This window comes from Equus przewalskii, chromosome 14, assembly GCF_037783145.1.
Source record: "Equus przewalskii isolate Varuska chromosome 14, EquPr2, whole genome shotgun sequence".
NCBI lineage: Eukaryota > Metazoa > Chordata > Mammalia > Perissodactyla > Equidae > Equus > Equus przewalskii.
In genome coordinates, this window is record NC_091844.1 from 58,202,630 (window position 1) to 58,220,176 (window position 17,547).

General features: G+C 36.5%; 1 protein-coding gene across 18 annotated transcripts in view; it reads left to right on the plus strand.

Annotated features, from left to right (window-relative positions):
• Positions 1-17,547, plus strand: part of MAP4K3 (mitogen-activated protein kinase kinase kinase kinase 3) — a 208,661-nt gene that overhangs the window by 106,039 nt on the left and 85,075 nt on the right. For all 18 annotated transcript variants that reach the window (XR_011526133.1, XR_011526129.1, XR_011526122.1 and 15 more), the window contains 4 exons: positions 7,372-7,436; positions 11,828-11,883; positions 12,478-12,525; positions 16,178-16,220. Coding sequence is in view for 6 of the 18 variants with exons in the window: in XM_070572834.1 (XP_070428935.1) it covers positions 7,372-7,436; positions 11,828-11,883; positions 12,478-12,525; positions 16,178-16,220 (212 nt within the window). In the remaining 12 variants the exon portion in view is untranslated. The remainder of the gene's footprint in view (positions 1-7,371; positions 7,437-11,827; positions 11,884-12,477; positions 12,526-16,177; positions 16,221-17,547) is intronic.

Genomic DNA, 17,547 nt, shown 5'->3' on the forward strand with positions numbered 1-17,547 from the left:
AGCATTCATTAGCCCAGCATGTCCTTTAAGAATAAATTAAGAAAATTGAGACATTTCTCTCCAGTTTAAACTCTTCAAGCTTAGGTGGCATAACAACAAATGCCCCTCAGAAGATGAGCCAGTAGAAGATCAGATCTATACAGTAAAAACAGTTTTATTTAGATCAGATGTTTTAAACCTTTGAAATCCAGAGTACTAGTTTAGATGAGCATAATTTATCTCATAATAATAACATATTTGTAAATCACCATCCTTTACAAAGTGTTCTTACATTATTTTTTAGGATGTATAGAGTGCTGAAGATGTAAAGATAGATAACACATAGTCCTTGCCTTTAAGGAGTTTATAATCTAATAGAAGAAATAGACATGAACAGATAATTGCCATGTAATATGCATTAGTGCCTTAGGTGCATTAATGATTTCTGTGTAAGACACAAAGTGATAAAGGTTGTAGAGATCTAATTTTGTCAAAGTAGGGGCATCAGAGAAAGCTCTATGAATGATGCATTTTCTAAATATTGGGTGCTAAAGGATTAGTAGACGTTTACAATAGTGTGTGTATGTGTGTAGAAAGTCATAATTTCTGGCAAAGAGAATGCATGCATGAAAAATCATGAAGTATTCAGGACACAACTAATAGTCTCAGAGCTTGAGGGGAAAAGGGTATAGTTGCAGTGGGTAAGGCTGTGAAGATGTAGGCAAAAAGGGAACCTTGTATGCCTTCATTAGGACCTGTAGGTATTGAGCATACTTGTTGACACAGAGGGGAGTGTATTCTGTCTGGGATGGACTTGGGGTGTAGGGATTAATACAAGGAGTTCAGTTAAGTTTATTAAAGCAATCCAGGAAAGAGATGGTAATCTCTTAAATTATGTAGAAACAGAAATTTTTTTTAGAGCCAGAGACAGGGCTGGGAGGGAAACCACAGGAAATACCTTTTTGAATGTTCACACTATGAAAATAAAGATTACAGTTAAGTCACTTTAATTTATACCTAGCCACTCTTAAAAAAAAAGGAACTTTTAATCTTGGGATATGTTAGATTTACATAAAAGTTGCAAAGACAGTATGGAGAGTTCTCTGAATACCTTTCACTCAGCTCTCCCTAATGTGAACATCTTATGTAACCGTGGTCCATTTGTCAAAACTAAGAAATTAACATTGGTACAATACTGTTAGCTAAACTAAGATCCTTCATCCAGATTTCACCTGTTTTTCACTAATGTTCCTCTTTTGCTTTTAGTTTTCTGTTTACACTAATTCAAACTACATTCATTTCCTTCAAATGCAGTAGCAATAGTAGTAACAGTAGTTACTTCAAATGCCCTGGAGGTGGGTTAGCAATGTGCCTGGCCGCTTCTACGTGCCAGTGGCATCTTCCTAGTTGTGACAACCAAAAATGTCTCCAGACATTGCCCATGTTCCTTGGGGGGGCAAGGACCCCCAGTTAAGAATACTAAGCAGAAAATTTCGTGGAACCACCTTAAGAGATACCATCTCATACTAGAATTGCTAGGATGTTTTCTGTAGAACATTCGTTTAAGGGATACTGATAGTGTGATTTGAAAGAAAAAAGGGTCTATGGAAAAAATAATTTGAGGAATAGTGAACTGAACAGAATTAGAGAAGTTTGATTTCTTCCTCTTCCTCATCCTCCCTCTCCCCTCTGCTCCTTCTTCTTTTTCCCCTTCTTTCTCCTCCCCCTTCTCCCTTTCCTATCTTTCTCCATCCCCCTTCTCCCCCTCTTTCTTCTTTTCCTCCTCCTCTCCCCACCTTTTCCTTCCTCTCCAACGCCTCCTCCCTCCACTCCCTCCTTTCGTTTTGTTCCCCCTCCTCTTGCTTACTGCAGGATTTCTCAGAGCCTTTAATATACCAGTGGCATTGTTAATTTCCAAGAGAAGACTAGTAAGTGGCACCCCTAAAACTGATTTAGCTGTACGGTCGTTTGTTTCTGGAAGCATCCTTCACATAGGATTACTGTTCAGTGACCCATTCTCTAGAAAATTTGCTGAACTAGTGCCAGGTATAATTCTACAGAGAGAGGTCACGTTGTATCCCCCCGAGTCCAGAGCCTCCCTCTCCTTGTTAAAAGGGAAGCAGATGGAGAGGTTACCTATAACTTTTTGGAATGCAGTAGTTTTTGCATATCTGTTTAAAAATGAACCAAAACATCTTAAATTCAACTCACATTAAATAAATTATCTTCTATTAAATCATCTAGCAGTTTTTGAATTTTTTATTTTCCACATTGACAGTGAGGTTAAAGTTGAATTATTTTGCTGAATATAGTGGAGTAGCCATTGGCAAGTGCTTTGGTCAGCATGATAACCCACAGTAAAGTACAGGGGTCGGAGCACTGCATGTGGGGCATAGCTAGCCATCCTGTCCCAGGGAGAATGACTTGGTGTGCCAGTTTCTAGCAGACGTTCTATAGCTGCTGATTCTTGGTGATCTTGCTTAAATTTTATTTTACTTTTTTAAATCATGTTATATTTGGGCAAAATATATAAGTGATTATATTAGTTTGTTCAATCAGTTTTAAGTCTGTGAAGTGTTAGAAAGTGTGGGAGGATTAAAAATTGTGTTACAGGCGCCGGCCCCATTACAGGCGCCGGCCCCATGGCGTAGTGGTTAAGTTCGGCACGCTCTGCTTCAGCGGCCCAGGTTCACAAGTTTGGATCCCAGATGTGGACCTACACCACTTGTCAGCCATGCCATGGTGACAACCCACATATAAAGCAGAGGAAGATTGGCATAGATATTAGCTCAGGGCTAATCTTCCTCAAGCAAAGAAAATGTATTTTAGAAATTATAAGATTTCCAGTTTAGTGAAATAGTTATTGGAATGCTAGTTTCTGTATGCCCTGGTAAACATTGAACTAGAAGATGAAAATAGTGAACTTTTTCCCTTCCTACTTTTTTTCTATTCCCTGTAAGATAGTAAGGTAATTTTACAGAATAAGAGGAAAGAAATTCTAAGGATTTGTTGTGTCAGGGAATTAATAGTGGTACATTGAATATTTACCTCAGTGGTTAATTTTATTTCAATTCAGATCCCCAGGGACAAAGATTTTATAATTTATTGGCCTGCCTAAAATGGGCTGATTGACTCAAGTCCTTTCCTATTAGGCAGATGGCTTGGTGAATGACCAAAAACAAATGCAGATTTATCATTGCAAGAGAGACATTCATGGAACAGATGGAAATTATTTTTCTAGTAAACTCAAGCTTTTTTGATAATACCAGGCTTAATTAAATAGAATGTGATAAAGGTAAAGTATTTTAGATATCTTAAAAAGTAAAGTATTAATATATATTTATTCCTGATTTTTTTTTTTTGTCTATAGGTTGGAATGCCATTTCACATAGAATGAATAGAAAATTGTGTTTTTAAGCAAGGTGGAAGAGGGGGATAGAACAGCTTCAAGTAGAAGATGATGTAGTATTGAAATATATAAGAAAGCAGAGAACTCATTTCCTGTGTCTATTTTCTCTATCAAGGAGAATTGTTTTCAAATTGGAAAGCGTAGGAAAAGCATTATAAAGAAGGAATTGAAGCATAAGATAGGTGAGTAGGTAATTATAGAGTAGCTAGACACTTTAAATGAATCTAAGCTTTGAGATTTATATAAATTATATCTCATTATACTGAAAATTTAGCAAATGTGATTGTCACCCACTATAAGTGAGTGTCTTTAGGCAAACAGGAGAGGTATCCAAAGTGATCAGCAGTGACCAATTTGCAAAGGAAAGGGAAAGGTGATTTTGAGAAAATACAGACTATTAAATTTGATGGCATTCATCAGTCCCCAGGAAACATCTAGGATAAATTATTAATCACATAATTAGTGAGCACTTACAAGAAAGAAGTGGTGATTAGTATGACTATGGTAAGAAGCCATGTCAGACCAATCCCATCTCTCTTCTATTATTTTTCTTAAAACAAAAAAGTCAACGTTATTTACACTTTCTCCAAGCTCCAGAAGGAATTTGAGGTTACTTAGATAAGTACACTACAAGATAAATTATAGCAAAATGGGTAGAAAACAGCTTACATTTATCGTGCTGTGTTCCAGGTCCTTTACTAAGCAGTTTGCATGTTATTTCATTTTATCCTAAGCAGACCCCAAAACAACCATTCAACCAGTTTTCGTAAGATGTGTGAATTCCCCACTGCGTGTTCTGTAAGCACTTGGGACAGGTGTTCTATATGAAAGATTCATGTGCAGCACATGTGAAAATATTTTAGAACAGTGATTCTCAAACATTTTGGTCTTAAAACCTGTTTTATTCTACGCTCTTAAAAATTATTGGGTACCCCAGAGAGCTTTTTAAATGGGTTAATCTATTGATATTTACCATCTTAGGACATTTTGAAACACAATAATACATAAGCAGTTATTCTAGTAGCTGTCAGAGGAATGATATCATGTAGCCTCTGGAAAACTCCACTGTATTCTCATGAGAGAAAGAAAAGGCAAATGACAAGTAATTTCTTAGAGTTATTATGAAAATGGCTTTACCTTGCTGACCCTCTTAAAGGATCTCAGGACCCTCAGGGGCTCCCAGACTGCACTTTGAGAACCACTGCAAAGGGAAGGATCCAGCTCACCTGGAGAGATCAGGCTGTGGAATCTGGAATTACACGTATCAATTTGGAGCCTAAGCATTATTCCAAAGAGCATTGGTTGATGGACTGCCAGAGTCTTATTCCTCAGTTTAGGCAAAGGCAGAGAGAGAGGTGCCAAATGGTAATTATAAGTAATCTACATAGTTGGAGCACCATTCATGTCACCAATGGAAAAAAATTATTTCTAACATTCCTTAAGCTCATTAGTGCAGGTCACAATAGCTTATAAGAAAAGCCCTTATGATAGCTACCTCTGGAAGGTAGACTGATTAGGGTCTTTCCAACCAGCCACTTCTGGAGCCTGGTTGGGGGCAGTATATTTCCAATTAGAAATCTGTGTCATACTGTCTATGCTGAAGTATTTTAAAGTAAAACAGAGAGCTAATAAGTTATATGTTAGAAACAAAGGGATGTGAGTCAAAACTACCTTATTTTTTTTAAAGAATGAGATTTAACAAATAAGGACAAAGTTCTATGCATAGTTTCAGTGAACCAGTTATACAGATAAAGAGCTGGAGAGAAAACACATCTGACCATCTTTTCCATTAAAAAGATGCAGAGGTTTTGGTTAACTTCAAACTGTAAATCAGCAGTTTAATGCAGTTGTTAAGAAACTGCAGATAGTCTTTAGCCAAATTAATACAAATGTAAGTGTTCAAATAAGGGAAATAATTGTTAGATTCTCTGGGAGATTTAGACTTCTCCCTGGGTGGGAATCTCCAGTGATAAGTGACTTCATCATCTTGTATAAGATCACACGTCTGCCAGCCCTAGACATCCATTCTTAGAGGTCTGAAAACCAGGCCACTGGGCAGCTAGCTCATACTTTACCATCAGCTGTCATGCCTCAGTTTCATTGGTATGTGGACCAGCTATGAATTTTAGATCCTGAATGGCTTCAAATTTCTTCTTCTGGGCTTCACTACCTTCAGCTTTGCCTGTAGAATCATGGTACTTTTTTATTCTGTACTCCAAGTTAGCTCACCTTCACAGTCTGAGATTTTGTGTTTCCTTGTTGTATGTATGCTGTATGGTCCCTTGCACCCATCCAAGTCAGCTCATCTCTCAAGTCTGGTTATCTCACCACCACTGTATGTGATCCATTCCTGAGAACAACTTCACTTTTTAATACACTGTTCATGCAACACTCAGAATAGTACTTGATTCTGGGTGCTGCATTTTAAGAGACACTGACAAATGGAGACCATCCAGATGAAAGTAGCTAAACTGCGGAGTCTACAAACCAAGCATTGTTTTACAGTGTGACCCCAGCCTATTCTAGCTTCATTTCCTACCATTGTCCCTTCAGGTAGCTTGTGTTCAAACTCAACTAAATCACTCATAGTCTCAAATGTGGCATCTTCTTTCAAATTTTCAGTCTTTTGCTTCGACCCCTTCCCTGTCTCTCCGTGGTGAATTCCTACTTTAGCTTCAAGACCCAACTCAAATGTTATCTCCTCCCTAAAAACTTCCCTTGATTTTCCTACGTATTCTTACCTCCGGGTTCTCACAGGACTTTGTCCATGCCTGGATTATACACTAATCAAATTATCATCTAATCCAGGGGTTAGTAAACCTTCTCTGTAAGGGACCTTATAGTAAATATTGTAGGTTTGGTGGGCTTTGTGTGTGGCTACTCAACTCTGCTGTTTTAGTACAAAAGCAGCCACGGATAATACATAAATGAATGAGTGTAACTGTGTTCTAAGAAAACTTTATATGGACACTGAAATTTAAATTTGATATGGTTTTCATTTGTCAAGAAATACTGTTCGTCTTTTGATTTCTTTCCCCAAACTATTTAAAAACATAAAAACCATTCTTAGTTCCTAGGCTGTGCAAAATCCAGCAACAGGCTAGATTAGGTCCACTGACCATAGTTTGCTGACCCTTTATCTAATTTATTTGTTTATTCTTTCAGTCATTCATGCATTCATTCATTTATTTATGGAACAAATGTTCATTTGCTGGATATTTTTCTAGGCACTGTGAAGGCAGTGGTGAGAAAGACATATTGTTAATGCAGAATCTTTCTTCTGTGTTAGAGTAAGCTTACTAAGTTCAAAGACTTTCTATTCCATCTCTGCCCCCTGAGAATATTGCATTTCCTGGTCCATTTTGAGATGAAGTAATGAATGATTGAACAAAAGAATGAACAAAGGAGTAAACTATTAAATCTTTTCTAATTATTTCTCTTGATTATGGTATCTTAGAGTGTGTATGTGAGAGAGATGCTATCTAAAGACGAGTGATAAATTTTAACAGGGCTTATTTTGGAAAATCTGTGTTGAATCTAGAGAAGAGGGTAAAGTTTACACTTTGTTTTGTTAATAAGAATGCTATCCAAGTGAGAGAACTTCCAGATGTACTGCCGTTCTGCGATGCGTCTTCTGCGGAAGTTTTGCTGTGAGCCTTTTGATGAACACTTACAATGTCTTGGGGTAGCTGGGTAACTGGGGGAGGGAAAGTTTTTAACTAAAGGGAAATTTTCTCTTATTTGAATGTACCTGATGACGTCTTTATATCCTACAAGTGATGTATTTTAAGGGTTAAAATCATGGATTGAGTTATAGTAACGCATTATATTAAGTAATTCATTTGCTCATACAGATTAACTAGCTTTTTTCTTAGATAGCATATTGCGTTATGTGGTTTTTCAAGGTTACAGCATACGACCTGTAAATAGTTACCTCAATTTTAATCATGAAAATGTGATACATGCTTATTTTCTCTTTGTAGGCGAGATAAACTTTGGATTTGCATGGAGTTTTGTGGAGGTGGTTCTTTACAGGATATCTATCATGGTAAGACCAAAGTTATATTTTATAGAGATTAAGCAGAATTTCTTAAAATATAGTTATTGTGTTAAAATATTGATGTTTTGAGGAAAGTATATTTTATCATTGTGTTGTTTGGATACATAAAGGTATTTAAGATATATATGGATGAGAATGGAGCATTTGCTTTATAAGTTGGAAAATTATATGCAGGTGAATTATTTGCTAATTCTAAAGAAGGCATATTAGATATATTTTAGTTCGAAATTTCAAACTCAGACTTGTAGAAAACATGCAAAGGCCTTAATGGCTAACACCAAGCCAAAAAGAAGATCCGCTTGATACATGAGTAGTGTTAATACAAAGATAATTGATTTTGCTCTCATATATTCAAGAAGCATCAATAAAATGTTTATTCTCTTAGATGCCAGATTCTGGGGAGTTAAGAAATTATTAAAACATTTTTCATTGGAATCTCAGTGGCATATACAAGAGAGATTTGTAAAGTAAAATAAACACTGTTTACTGTCTTTCTCTTGCTTTCCTGTTCTGGTTCTATTAATGAATTATTGTCACAAACTGCAAAGTAGTTTATTCTTTTACTGGAGGTGTGCTTTTGATTAATGTAGAGTGAAATAATGTCTTAACAATTCATGATGTCCATTTTCTGAAAAAATATTTTGGAAAATTTTTCTCATTTTTTCGTATAGAACTTGGGCTCGTATTTTCTAGTTTGAGGCCTCTTAAGTGATGTTAGGGGCTGATTGTAATAAAGCAGATGTTTCAAAGGACTATTTGGATAGGAGTTTTACCGTTTCCGTTTCACTTCACTATATCTTATTGGTAAAGATTTTACTTAACATAAAGATTGACATTTTAATGTGTACTGCTAACTACAGTTGGAACAGGTAAAAGGAAATGATAGATTTTCTGGAATTGTTTTAGAAGGCTAATGAAGAAAGTGGGCTTTAAATTGGTCTTTAAAGGATAGGTAAACTTTGGGTAGAAAGAAGTGCATTCTTGGAAATGAAACAACAGTAGAGTGACATGAAGGTGTGACACGTATGAGATTTCTTTTATTGGTGAGGAAGACTGGCCCTAAGCTAACATCCGTGCCCATCTTCCTCTACTTTATATGTGGGATGCCTGCCACAGCATGACTTGCCAAGCAGTGCCATGTCCGCACCCGGGATCCAAACCAGCGAACCCCGGGCTGGCGAAGCGGAACATGCGAACTTAACTGCTGCACCACCGGGCCGGGCCCTGTATTCACTCTTGACTGCACCTAAGTTTTGACCAGATGACCTCCTCATGGTGCTGTGTACTGCTCTTTGGCTAGTGTACAGTGCTGTCTGTTTGCACAGCTGTGTAAGACATATGCCTTCATTTCTTCCTGTGTGTCTCTTTCTCTGTCTTTCATCACATTGTCATTCTATGGGGCCTACCTTCTTTTCTAATATCCCTAATACTGGTGGGGATTTTGTCTGTTTTTTGCAAATGTATACAAACCATGTTTTGATCTGTCATGCAAATTTTGCAAAGAACTTACTCTTTTTTGGGTAAAGCCTGTTTTTTTCCTGGTATTTCCACTTATTTCTAAAGTATCATTAAGCCAATTTTTTGGTTTGTTTGTTTTTGAGGAAGGTTAACCCTGAGCTAATTACTGCCAATCCCCCTCTTTTTGCTGAGGAAGACTGGCCCTGAGCCTAACAGCCATGTTCATCTTCCTGCACTTTATACATGGGAGGCCTACCACAGCATGGCTTTTGCCAAGCAGTGCCGTATCCGCGCCCAGGATCCAAACTGATGAACCCTGGGCCGCTGAGAAGCGGAATGTGCAAACTTAACCGCTGCACCACCAGTCCAGCCCCCGTCATTAAGCCAATTTTTGTATTTTGTTTTACTGCCCTTAATTCCATCTCTTAATCCATATGATTTTTTTTCATTTAAATCTTTTAAAAGGGGGAGCTGTTATCTACTGCTGTATAACAAATAATCCCAAAATTTGGCAGCTTCAAACAACAACTGTTTATTGTCTTACAGTTTCTGAGGATCAAGAATGGCTTAATTAAGTGATTGTAGTTCAGGGTTTCTTATGAGGTTGCAGTCAAGCTGTTGGCTGCGACTGCAGTCATCTGAAGGCTTGATTAGTGTTAGAGAATTTGCTTTCAAGATGGTTCACTTACATGGTTGTTGGCAGAAGGCTTCAGTCCTTGATGGCTGTTGGCAGGAGGTGTCAGTTCTTTGCCACATAGGTCTCGCCCTGGAACAGCTTGAGTATCTACACCCTATGGCACTTGGCTTCCCCCAGAGCAAGTGATCCCAGAGAGCAAGGAGGAAGCCACAAACCTTTTATGATGTAGTCTCAGAAGTTGCTTACTGTCATTTCCACCATATTTTGTTCTTTAGAAGAAAGTCATTTCTGTGCAGCCCACCCTCAGAAAGAGAATTAAGTTTCAGCTTTTGAGGGGGAAGTGTCAAAGAATTTGTGGACATATTTTAAACTACCACAGGGGCAGTAAGGTAGGCACATTTTGAATTTACGTTTTTTTCATGAGCTCCTTCTCCTCTCCTTTTGTTTACTTTTTCTTTAAAGAACTAACAGAACCTTTTATTTTTCCAACATAGTAGATTTTCCCCTCTATTTTCCATGAGACATTTTTTCTTTCTGTTTAATTTGTCCTTTAACAACTTTCCACATTCTATTATATCATTTATGGTGAATTGTTTTCTCATTTATTTTATACTTTTGAATTTTGAGATTATCTTCAGTGGGAATTCCGTATGGCTTTTAAGAGTGTGGCCTTCCACAGTGTTCGTTTTTCTTTTCTGGGACCCTAGTGACCCCATTGTTTCCAATATCTATTTGAACCCTAACCCTGAGTGAAGAGGACTGTGGTGACTTTCTAAGAGGAGACATTTTCCCTCTCCAGATCCCAGGCCATGACACACGAAACCCCTAGTCCTCTCCTTGTACTTGTCTGCTCTTCTAATGAGGATGTAGCCCTTTGAGGGTTCTGGCTTTATGTGGGTGTTTGTTTTCACTCCTCCTCTACAGACCTGTGGTCTTTGTTTCTGTTCTCACGTACGAGATAAAACTAAAGCCCTGGCTTAACAAGATTGGCCTTCCCTACGAGACAGCTGGAATATTGCACATTTTTACCATTCTGTTTTTCATTTCCCTTTGTGTTTTTGGCTCCTAGGAAAGTCTCTTACTGTTTATGAACTTAGCTAGGCATTTAAAAGATTATTTTAAATTTTTTTTCTGTCATTTCTAGGTGTTATTTTCAAGTTATCTTGTTTGCCATATTGTTGAAACAGAGATCTCAAGGCCTATCTTACTGAATGAGAGTGGGCTTACAAGCCACAGAAATTAGTTATATGGTTCAGACATTTAAACTCAGCCTTGTCCTCAAAAGAATCTAAGTGAAGTAGATTTCTTGCTTTCACAATTGTGAAATACCACAAGCACTCTGAACTAAACATTTTTACAAACCTTGTGTTTCGGTAAACGTGAGATGTAAATGTCTAGCAAGATTCCAGCATTGGAATTTAATTCAGTTTCTAGAATAGTCTCTCCTGCCTAATGTACTGTTTTACTCTAAAGTGATTTAATAGTGAAAAAAAGAAAACTATTTAAATGTCTTTCATAGTCGATAGATAGATACACACAGAGTAAATATTATGATATGATTAAGCTATCTATATTGATGTAGAAAAATGTCCATGATAAGTGACAAAGAGAAGTTTCAGAATTTCATGTGTAATATGATTCCTTTTATGTTTATATGTGTGTGCTATATACACACATACATTATATAAAATATCTCTGCATAAAATCATCTGATAGATTATAAGCTAAGCTATTGATATTGCTTATTATTGAGTAAAACTTTGGATAAGGAAGAAACCTTTGCTTTCTGAACTTCTGTATTGACTAGAACTTTTTATAGTGAACACATACTAATTTTATAGCTATAAAGCTAGTAATTTTAGCGAAAAAAATACTGATTTTTAAACTAAGCATCATATATGTTACACATCAATTTTAAAAAAGCTTTAATAAAAAGTAGCTAAACCTCTGGGCCATGCTTGCTTTCTTGTAACATTCAAGAGGTAATATTGATCAGTGAGGTGTAAAAATGAAAATATAATTAATTTCAGTGACTATTTTGGTCTTTTATTTATTTCATAAACGTTAATTGAGCAGCTTTTCCATGTCAGGTAGTGTTGTAAACACTGGGGATACAACAGTGAATAAATCAGATTTTTAAAAGCCCTGTCCTCATGGAACCTACATTTTAGTAAAATTGTTTAGGTATATTAAGTCTGTTGCTTAGTGGAACTTATAAAACTTTATCACTGTTAAAAAACATGCTTTAACTAATTTTATTAATATTAATTTTCTTCTCTTACAGTAACAGGACCTCTATCAGAACTGCAAATTGCATATGTTAGCAGAGAAACACTACAGGTAAAACCAATGCTAATTAAGAAGTAACATTCTTTATTAAACTAAATGTTTAATTATTGTGCATTACTTCTTAAATAAAGTAAGGATTAAATAGTTTGGTAAACTCTTAAATTTTAATGCATTTTAATTGTTTGTGTAATAAATTCAAATTATGTTTGCTAGTAAACACTTTAAAGCTTCAGTGTGATCATATGGCCTCCTAAAATTAAAGCGCTATGAATTTGTTATTTTATATTTTTATATTCCTCTTAATACCAAAGAAAGGCTTGAACACTAAGCACTGTTAGGGGAATTGAAACTCATTCTGATACTAATTGGATACATACTTTTTAAAAGTTATTTCAAACTATTTGCCGAGTTTAGTGAAAATTATTTGTCTTAGGAAAAGTAGTGGTTCCAGCTGAGAGTGCCTTTTTCATTTTCTTGATTCTTTTGTCTCTTAGGATATTTCAGTAAAATAAATTAATGATCACCACTAGACTTTCTGTAATGTGTAAATAAAAAACAGAGAATATTACTCAGTTGATCACTTTAGATCTCAAAGTGTGCTCTGTAGGAAAGTCTTGTTAATTTTTCTGTTTTTTGAAACTCCAGGGATTATACTACCTTCACAGTAAAGGAAAAATGCACAGAGATATAAAGGTATGCATCATGCGTTTAACCTAATCTCCCTCTGTCCATTTTTAAATACTCTGATCAAACTGTTGAGCAAAATTGTCTTGATTGTTCTATTTGGTGAATTTTTTATCTGAAATATGTTACTATAATGCAATTTAGTAATACTTTTAAGGATTTCATTAATTTTGTTATAGCCACTTTATTGAGATACAATTCACATACTATAAAATTCACCCTTTTTTAAAGTGTACAATTGTAGATTAATGTTTTAGTAACCCATTTTGACATATTTGTATTTATTTATTTGTAAAATGGAACTTAGGTCCATAGTTTCCATCAAGATACAGTTTTTAGAAAGTTTCATGCTTTGAATCTTTAGTAAACTTTGGCAACCTTAAAGAACTATCATTAATAGTATATCAAAATGGATAAACCTTGACATTTTCTGATGGTCTTTCATTTAACTGGCAGAGGAGGGCAGGTACACTGGACAGACTGGCTCTAGCTCTGGTAAACCAGGTGCTGTGGCAGGACTGCTGAGGTTATTGGTTATTTCTAAAGATACTGCCATCTCTCCAACTTAGATATTTTTCTCCTTTCATTTCTTTTTCTTTTTCTTTCTTTCTCGTTCATCTTTTCTCCTACTTCTCTCTTCTTTTTGCTTTCTGAAGTTTGCTCTAGCATAGAGGTTCTAAACTTTTTTTTGGATCGTGTACTCTGAGTCTGCTGAAAGCCATGGGACTCTCTCGTTAGAAAATGCCCTTATGTACCTGCCTTCAAATTTTGCATGAAATTTCAGTGGGCTCTCAGATCACGTGCTGAGATCCTCTGCTTTGGAATTTAAAGGTAGAAGAGATCATGAGAACATGAGTAAATCAAGAAGGGTTCTGTGTCATTGGCTCTTAGATGATCTTGGAAATACTGATAGATTTTTGTCAGAAATGGAGGTTGGAGTGCCTTCCAAGCAGAGAGGACAATGTGAGCAAAGATACAGAGGTCATTTTAGGGAGCATAAAAGCTGCACCATATTACTGAACAAAAGAGAATGTGTGAGAACGGTAAGAAATGGGGTTGGCTGTGTGGTTTGGTGCTTTAGTATGCAAGGACTTGCATGCCAGACTTCAGAGTGTAGGCCTATTGGGAAGATTCTGACCATCACCACGATTTCTACCCTTGTCTAAGACACTAGTGTGTTATATCTCTCCTGACTTCCGTAATACCTTCCTAACTGGTCTCCTGTGCCCGTTTTTGAGTGGTTCTGTAGTCACTTCTCCACCTTGCAACCAAAGTGATCTTTTAAAATTAGATCTTTTCATTCTCCTGTTTATAAACTATCATTGGCTTCTCTCATATTCAGTGTAAAATCCAGATGTTTTTACCATGGCCTGCAAGGTTATGCATGATCTAGCCTCTGCTTTTTCTCTCTGACCTCAGCTCATACTCCTCTCCGTTTTACTCATTCTGTTCCAGCCATTCTAAACTTGGTGTTCCACTAAACTTGCATTACAATGAGCTCATTCTGGCCCCAGGACCTTGCATTTGCTGTTCTCTCTTCCTAGAATGTTCTCCTTCCAGATTTTGGCATTGCTCTGCACCCTCACTTCATCCAGATCTCTGCTCAAATATCGTTGCCTTAGAGAGGCCCCTCCCTTCCTGCTTCATTTGTCTTCAGAGTGCTTATCTCTACCTGCCTTTGAATCATTTCTTTATTCATTCATGTGTGTGTATTCATTTTTAGATTTATTTATTTATTTATTTATTTTAAACATTGGCACCTGAGCTGACAACTGTTGCAAATCTTCTTTTTTTTACTTTTTCTCCCCAAATCCCGCCAGTACATAGTTGTATATTTTAGTTGTGGGTCCTTCTAGTTGTTGTGGCATGTGGGACATCGCCTCAGCATGGCTTGATGATGTCGGTGTCGCAATCCAATGTACCCATCAGGATAGATGCGGAGAGGGCTGATGGCCACTCTGAGTTTATTGTAACCAGTGTTTCAATATATACATAGTTTACATCTGTTAAACATACACAGGTGTTCTGGATGAAGTAATTAGCGAATGCCAAGAATTCTTAGTGATTTCTCAAGGAGCCCTCCCTTGGCGTCTGTTTTGATATTATCATGTTATTGCTGTGCTCCTATATTTTTATCTCAGAGCAGGCAAGGTCTCTTAGGCAACAGTCCCTCCTGCTCCCGATATCGATATCGTTTCTCCATCTGTGCCCCGGGTCGGCCGCCGCCTGTCTTAGGTTGCCGCCCCCTGGAGGTCTTACCCGTCATTGGCTAACCGGCCTTCTCACCTCCGGGTCACAGTTTGTTGGCAAGCTTTTTCCAGTGATTATTAACCCTTCCTGTGTCAGGGGCGGCTACAGATGAGCCATGCCATGTCCCTGCCCAGGATCTGAACCTGCAAAGCCCTGGGCCGCCGAAGTGGAGCACACGAGTTTAACCACTCGGCTATGGGGCCGACCCCTAGATTTTATTTTTGTCCTAGTTGGATATAAACTCCATGAGAGCTGGCACTTACTCTTACTCATTACTGTAACCTCAGAGCTTAAAATAGCACCTGGTTGTTAGTAGTCTCTCAGGGAGAGAGAGGTGCATAGATGAATGGAAGGAAGCATTGGAAGGCCATAGGTGCAGTGATGTGATATAAGCTGTAGTTTAGGAAAATTAATCTGCAGCTGGGTAAACACCAAACTAAAGACTGTAGTAGAAGTCTAGGTGGCCAGGACCTAGATCAAGTTAAAATCTCTGCTCTGGTCTCTTCTCTCCTTTTTTTCATTTCTCCCCTTATTTCATAGAGCTGCAGTGGTATCAGGGGAGCAGTTTTCTGTTATTTCTCCCTCTGTCTTGGCTGGGAAGGAGTTTCTCATATTTTTTCTCCTATGACTATACTTAAATGATTGAAGGCACCCTAGACTAAGAGGTGACTCACTTTTGCTTGCTCATTTACAAGTTGCAGAAAAGGCAAGAAACCAAAACAAACAAAGCCTATAGGGCCTTTGAGAGACAGTAGAGGGTAGATTTCTACCCTCCTCCAAAGGCTTTGAGCTTACTGAAGATGAAGTAATTATCATCTTTGAGCTTAGATGAAGAAGCAGAAGTGGCTAAGATGCTACTTTTATGCAGAAGGGTCATGCAGAGAGGTGACATTTTAATTCTGTGGGCCTGTGGCTAGTTGTTTATATACTGACAGATAGCCTCGTGTACTAAGCAGCAAGGTTCAGTCTTACACATCAGTACTGGTTCAACTGAGGATGACTTCCTAGAAAGGGAGATTTGTTTTGTTTTTTTGAACAGGAAATAGCAATAAGTTTAAAATGTAATACAAGGAGTTCAAAATACCATTGTAAGGTATTTTTTTTAGTGTAATGACAGTGTTTGATCAGTAAGAAAACATTTAGATGAAAACTATATTAGTTTATATTACCACTTTCATAGCGACATTCATATTATGTGACTAGCAGCTTTTTGTAAGGTAGAAGATTTATAAGGATAGGCATATTGCCTAAAAAGTGAACAGTAAATTTAACGTTTTAATTGATCATTCTTGAAGTATTTCTAGGTCTAAGGCTGCCACTTGTGATGATTTTAAATATGTGTATTTAATCTGTTATATGTGCTGAATGATGAAATGTTTATTACTTTAACTAAAATGTTCTCACTTTGAAGGGAGCCAACATTCTATTAACGGATAATGGTCATGTGAAATTGGGTAAGTAAATTAAAATTTTCTCGCTTGTGCAAATTTATTCCAAAGCGTAGTAAGTTTGTATCTTCCTTTGTAGGACTAGCTTTCCCCTCCCATCTATGTATTTTTAGCTGCATCTATGTATTTTTAGGTGCAAATCTCATTGTGAGGCATGTGTAACCTTTCTGTATCTGTTTCCTTTTCTCTTAAATGGGGATAAAGTCTACCCTTCATATATGACAGATTTGTCATAAAGATATAGTGAAATAATATCTTTCATGTTAATGTGAATATTTTTCATAATAATAATAACTTCTTTGGCAGTTCTTTCACATCTGACCCCAGGAATGTGCCTTCTAGTAAGAAATCTCTACAAAATTACCTTGTAACCAAAAAACAAGGTAAACAAAAGCCAAAAAATCAATACTGCCAAAAATCCTGAATTCTTTTACATAAGCTTTTAAAATAAAATACAGTATTACTTATGTAAAAACGTAGCTTAGGTGCTGAATCTTGCTTTATTTCAAAGTGTAACTTTTACTTTGTAACTTTTGGTTGTCAAGTTATGATTAAAATAGAGTTCAAACCTAAACAATAACTTAATTTGAAAGTTTAAGACAGGAAGCATGTACAACATTGTAGTTTTATAAACAAAGTCATGTCTGTTAGGTATTAAATGAAGTATTTAATAACAAATATGAAACAGTTATTCTGAGCTATATGTTACTGTAAGATAATTCAAAATATATATTTACCTTTTAAAAATATGAATAAAACTATTTTGAACTATAGCCTACAATAGGACTAATCAGATTTTAAATTATGTATCTAATAATTAACATATAATAAAATTTTCCTAAGCCACCTCTAAATATGGGAAAAGCAGTTACCTAACTATTGATGGCTTAGTGGATAGTTTCTATGAGCAGTTTAATATTTTGTGTCTTACTCAAAGACCTGCTGTATATGTCTTAGTTGATAGGATTTAGAAATCATCATTAATAAACTAGAAAACATTAGAACTCAATGTATTTAAAGAATAGCAACAAATCCTATGTAAAAATAAATTTCCTGTTAGTGATTGTTATCGATATTAGAATGTATAGCTAAAGTAAGATTTGGGGGAATATTCCAGTTGGATGTCTTTTCAAGTCACGTAGAGTTACTAATAGACTTAGGTTTATTTGATGTCAGTCATCATGGGTGTGGCAGGGAGTGAATGGAAATGTTCCTCCTTCATCTCCTTTCCAGTGATATTCCTTGACTTTCAGATCCTGGGAATTAGAAATTAGAATGTTATTAAGTCTGGTGGGTTAGATGCTCTCAGCTGTCTCTTTCCTGTCAAAATTAT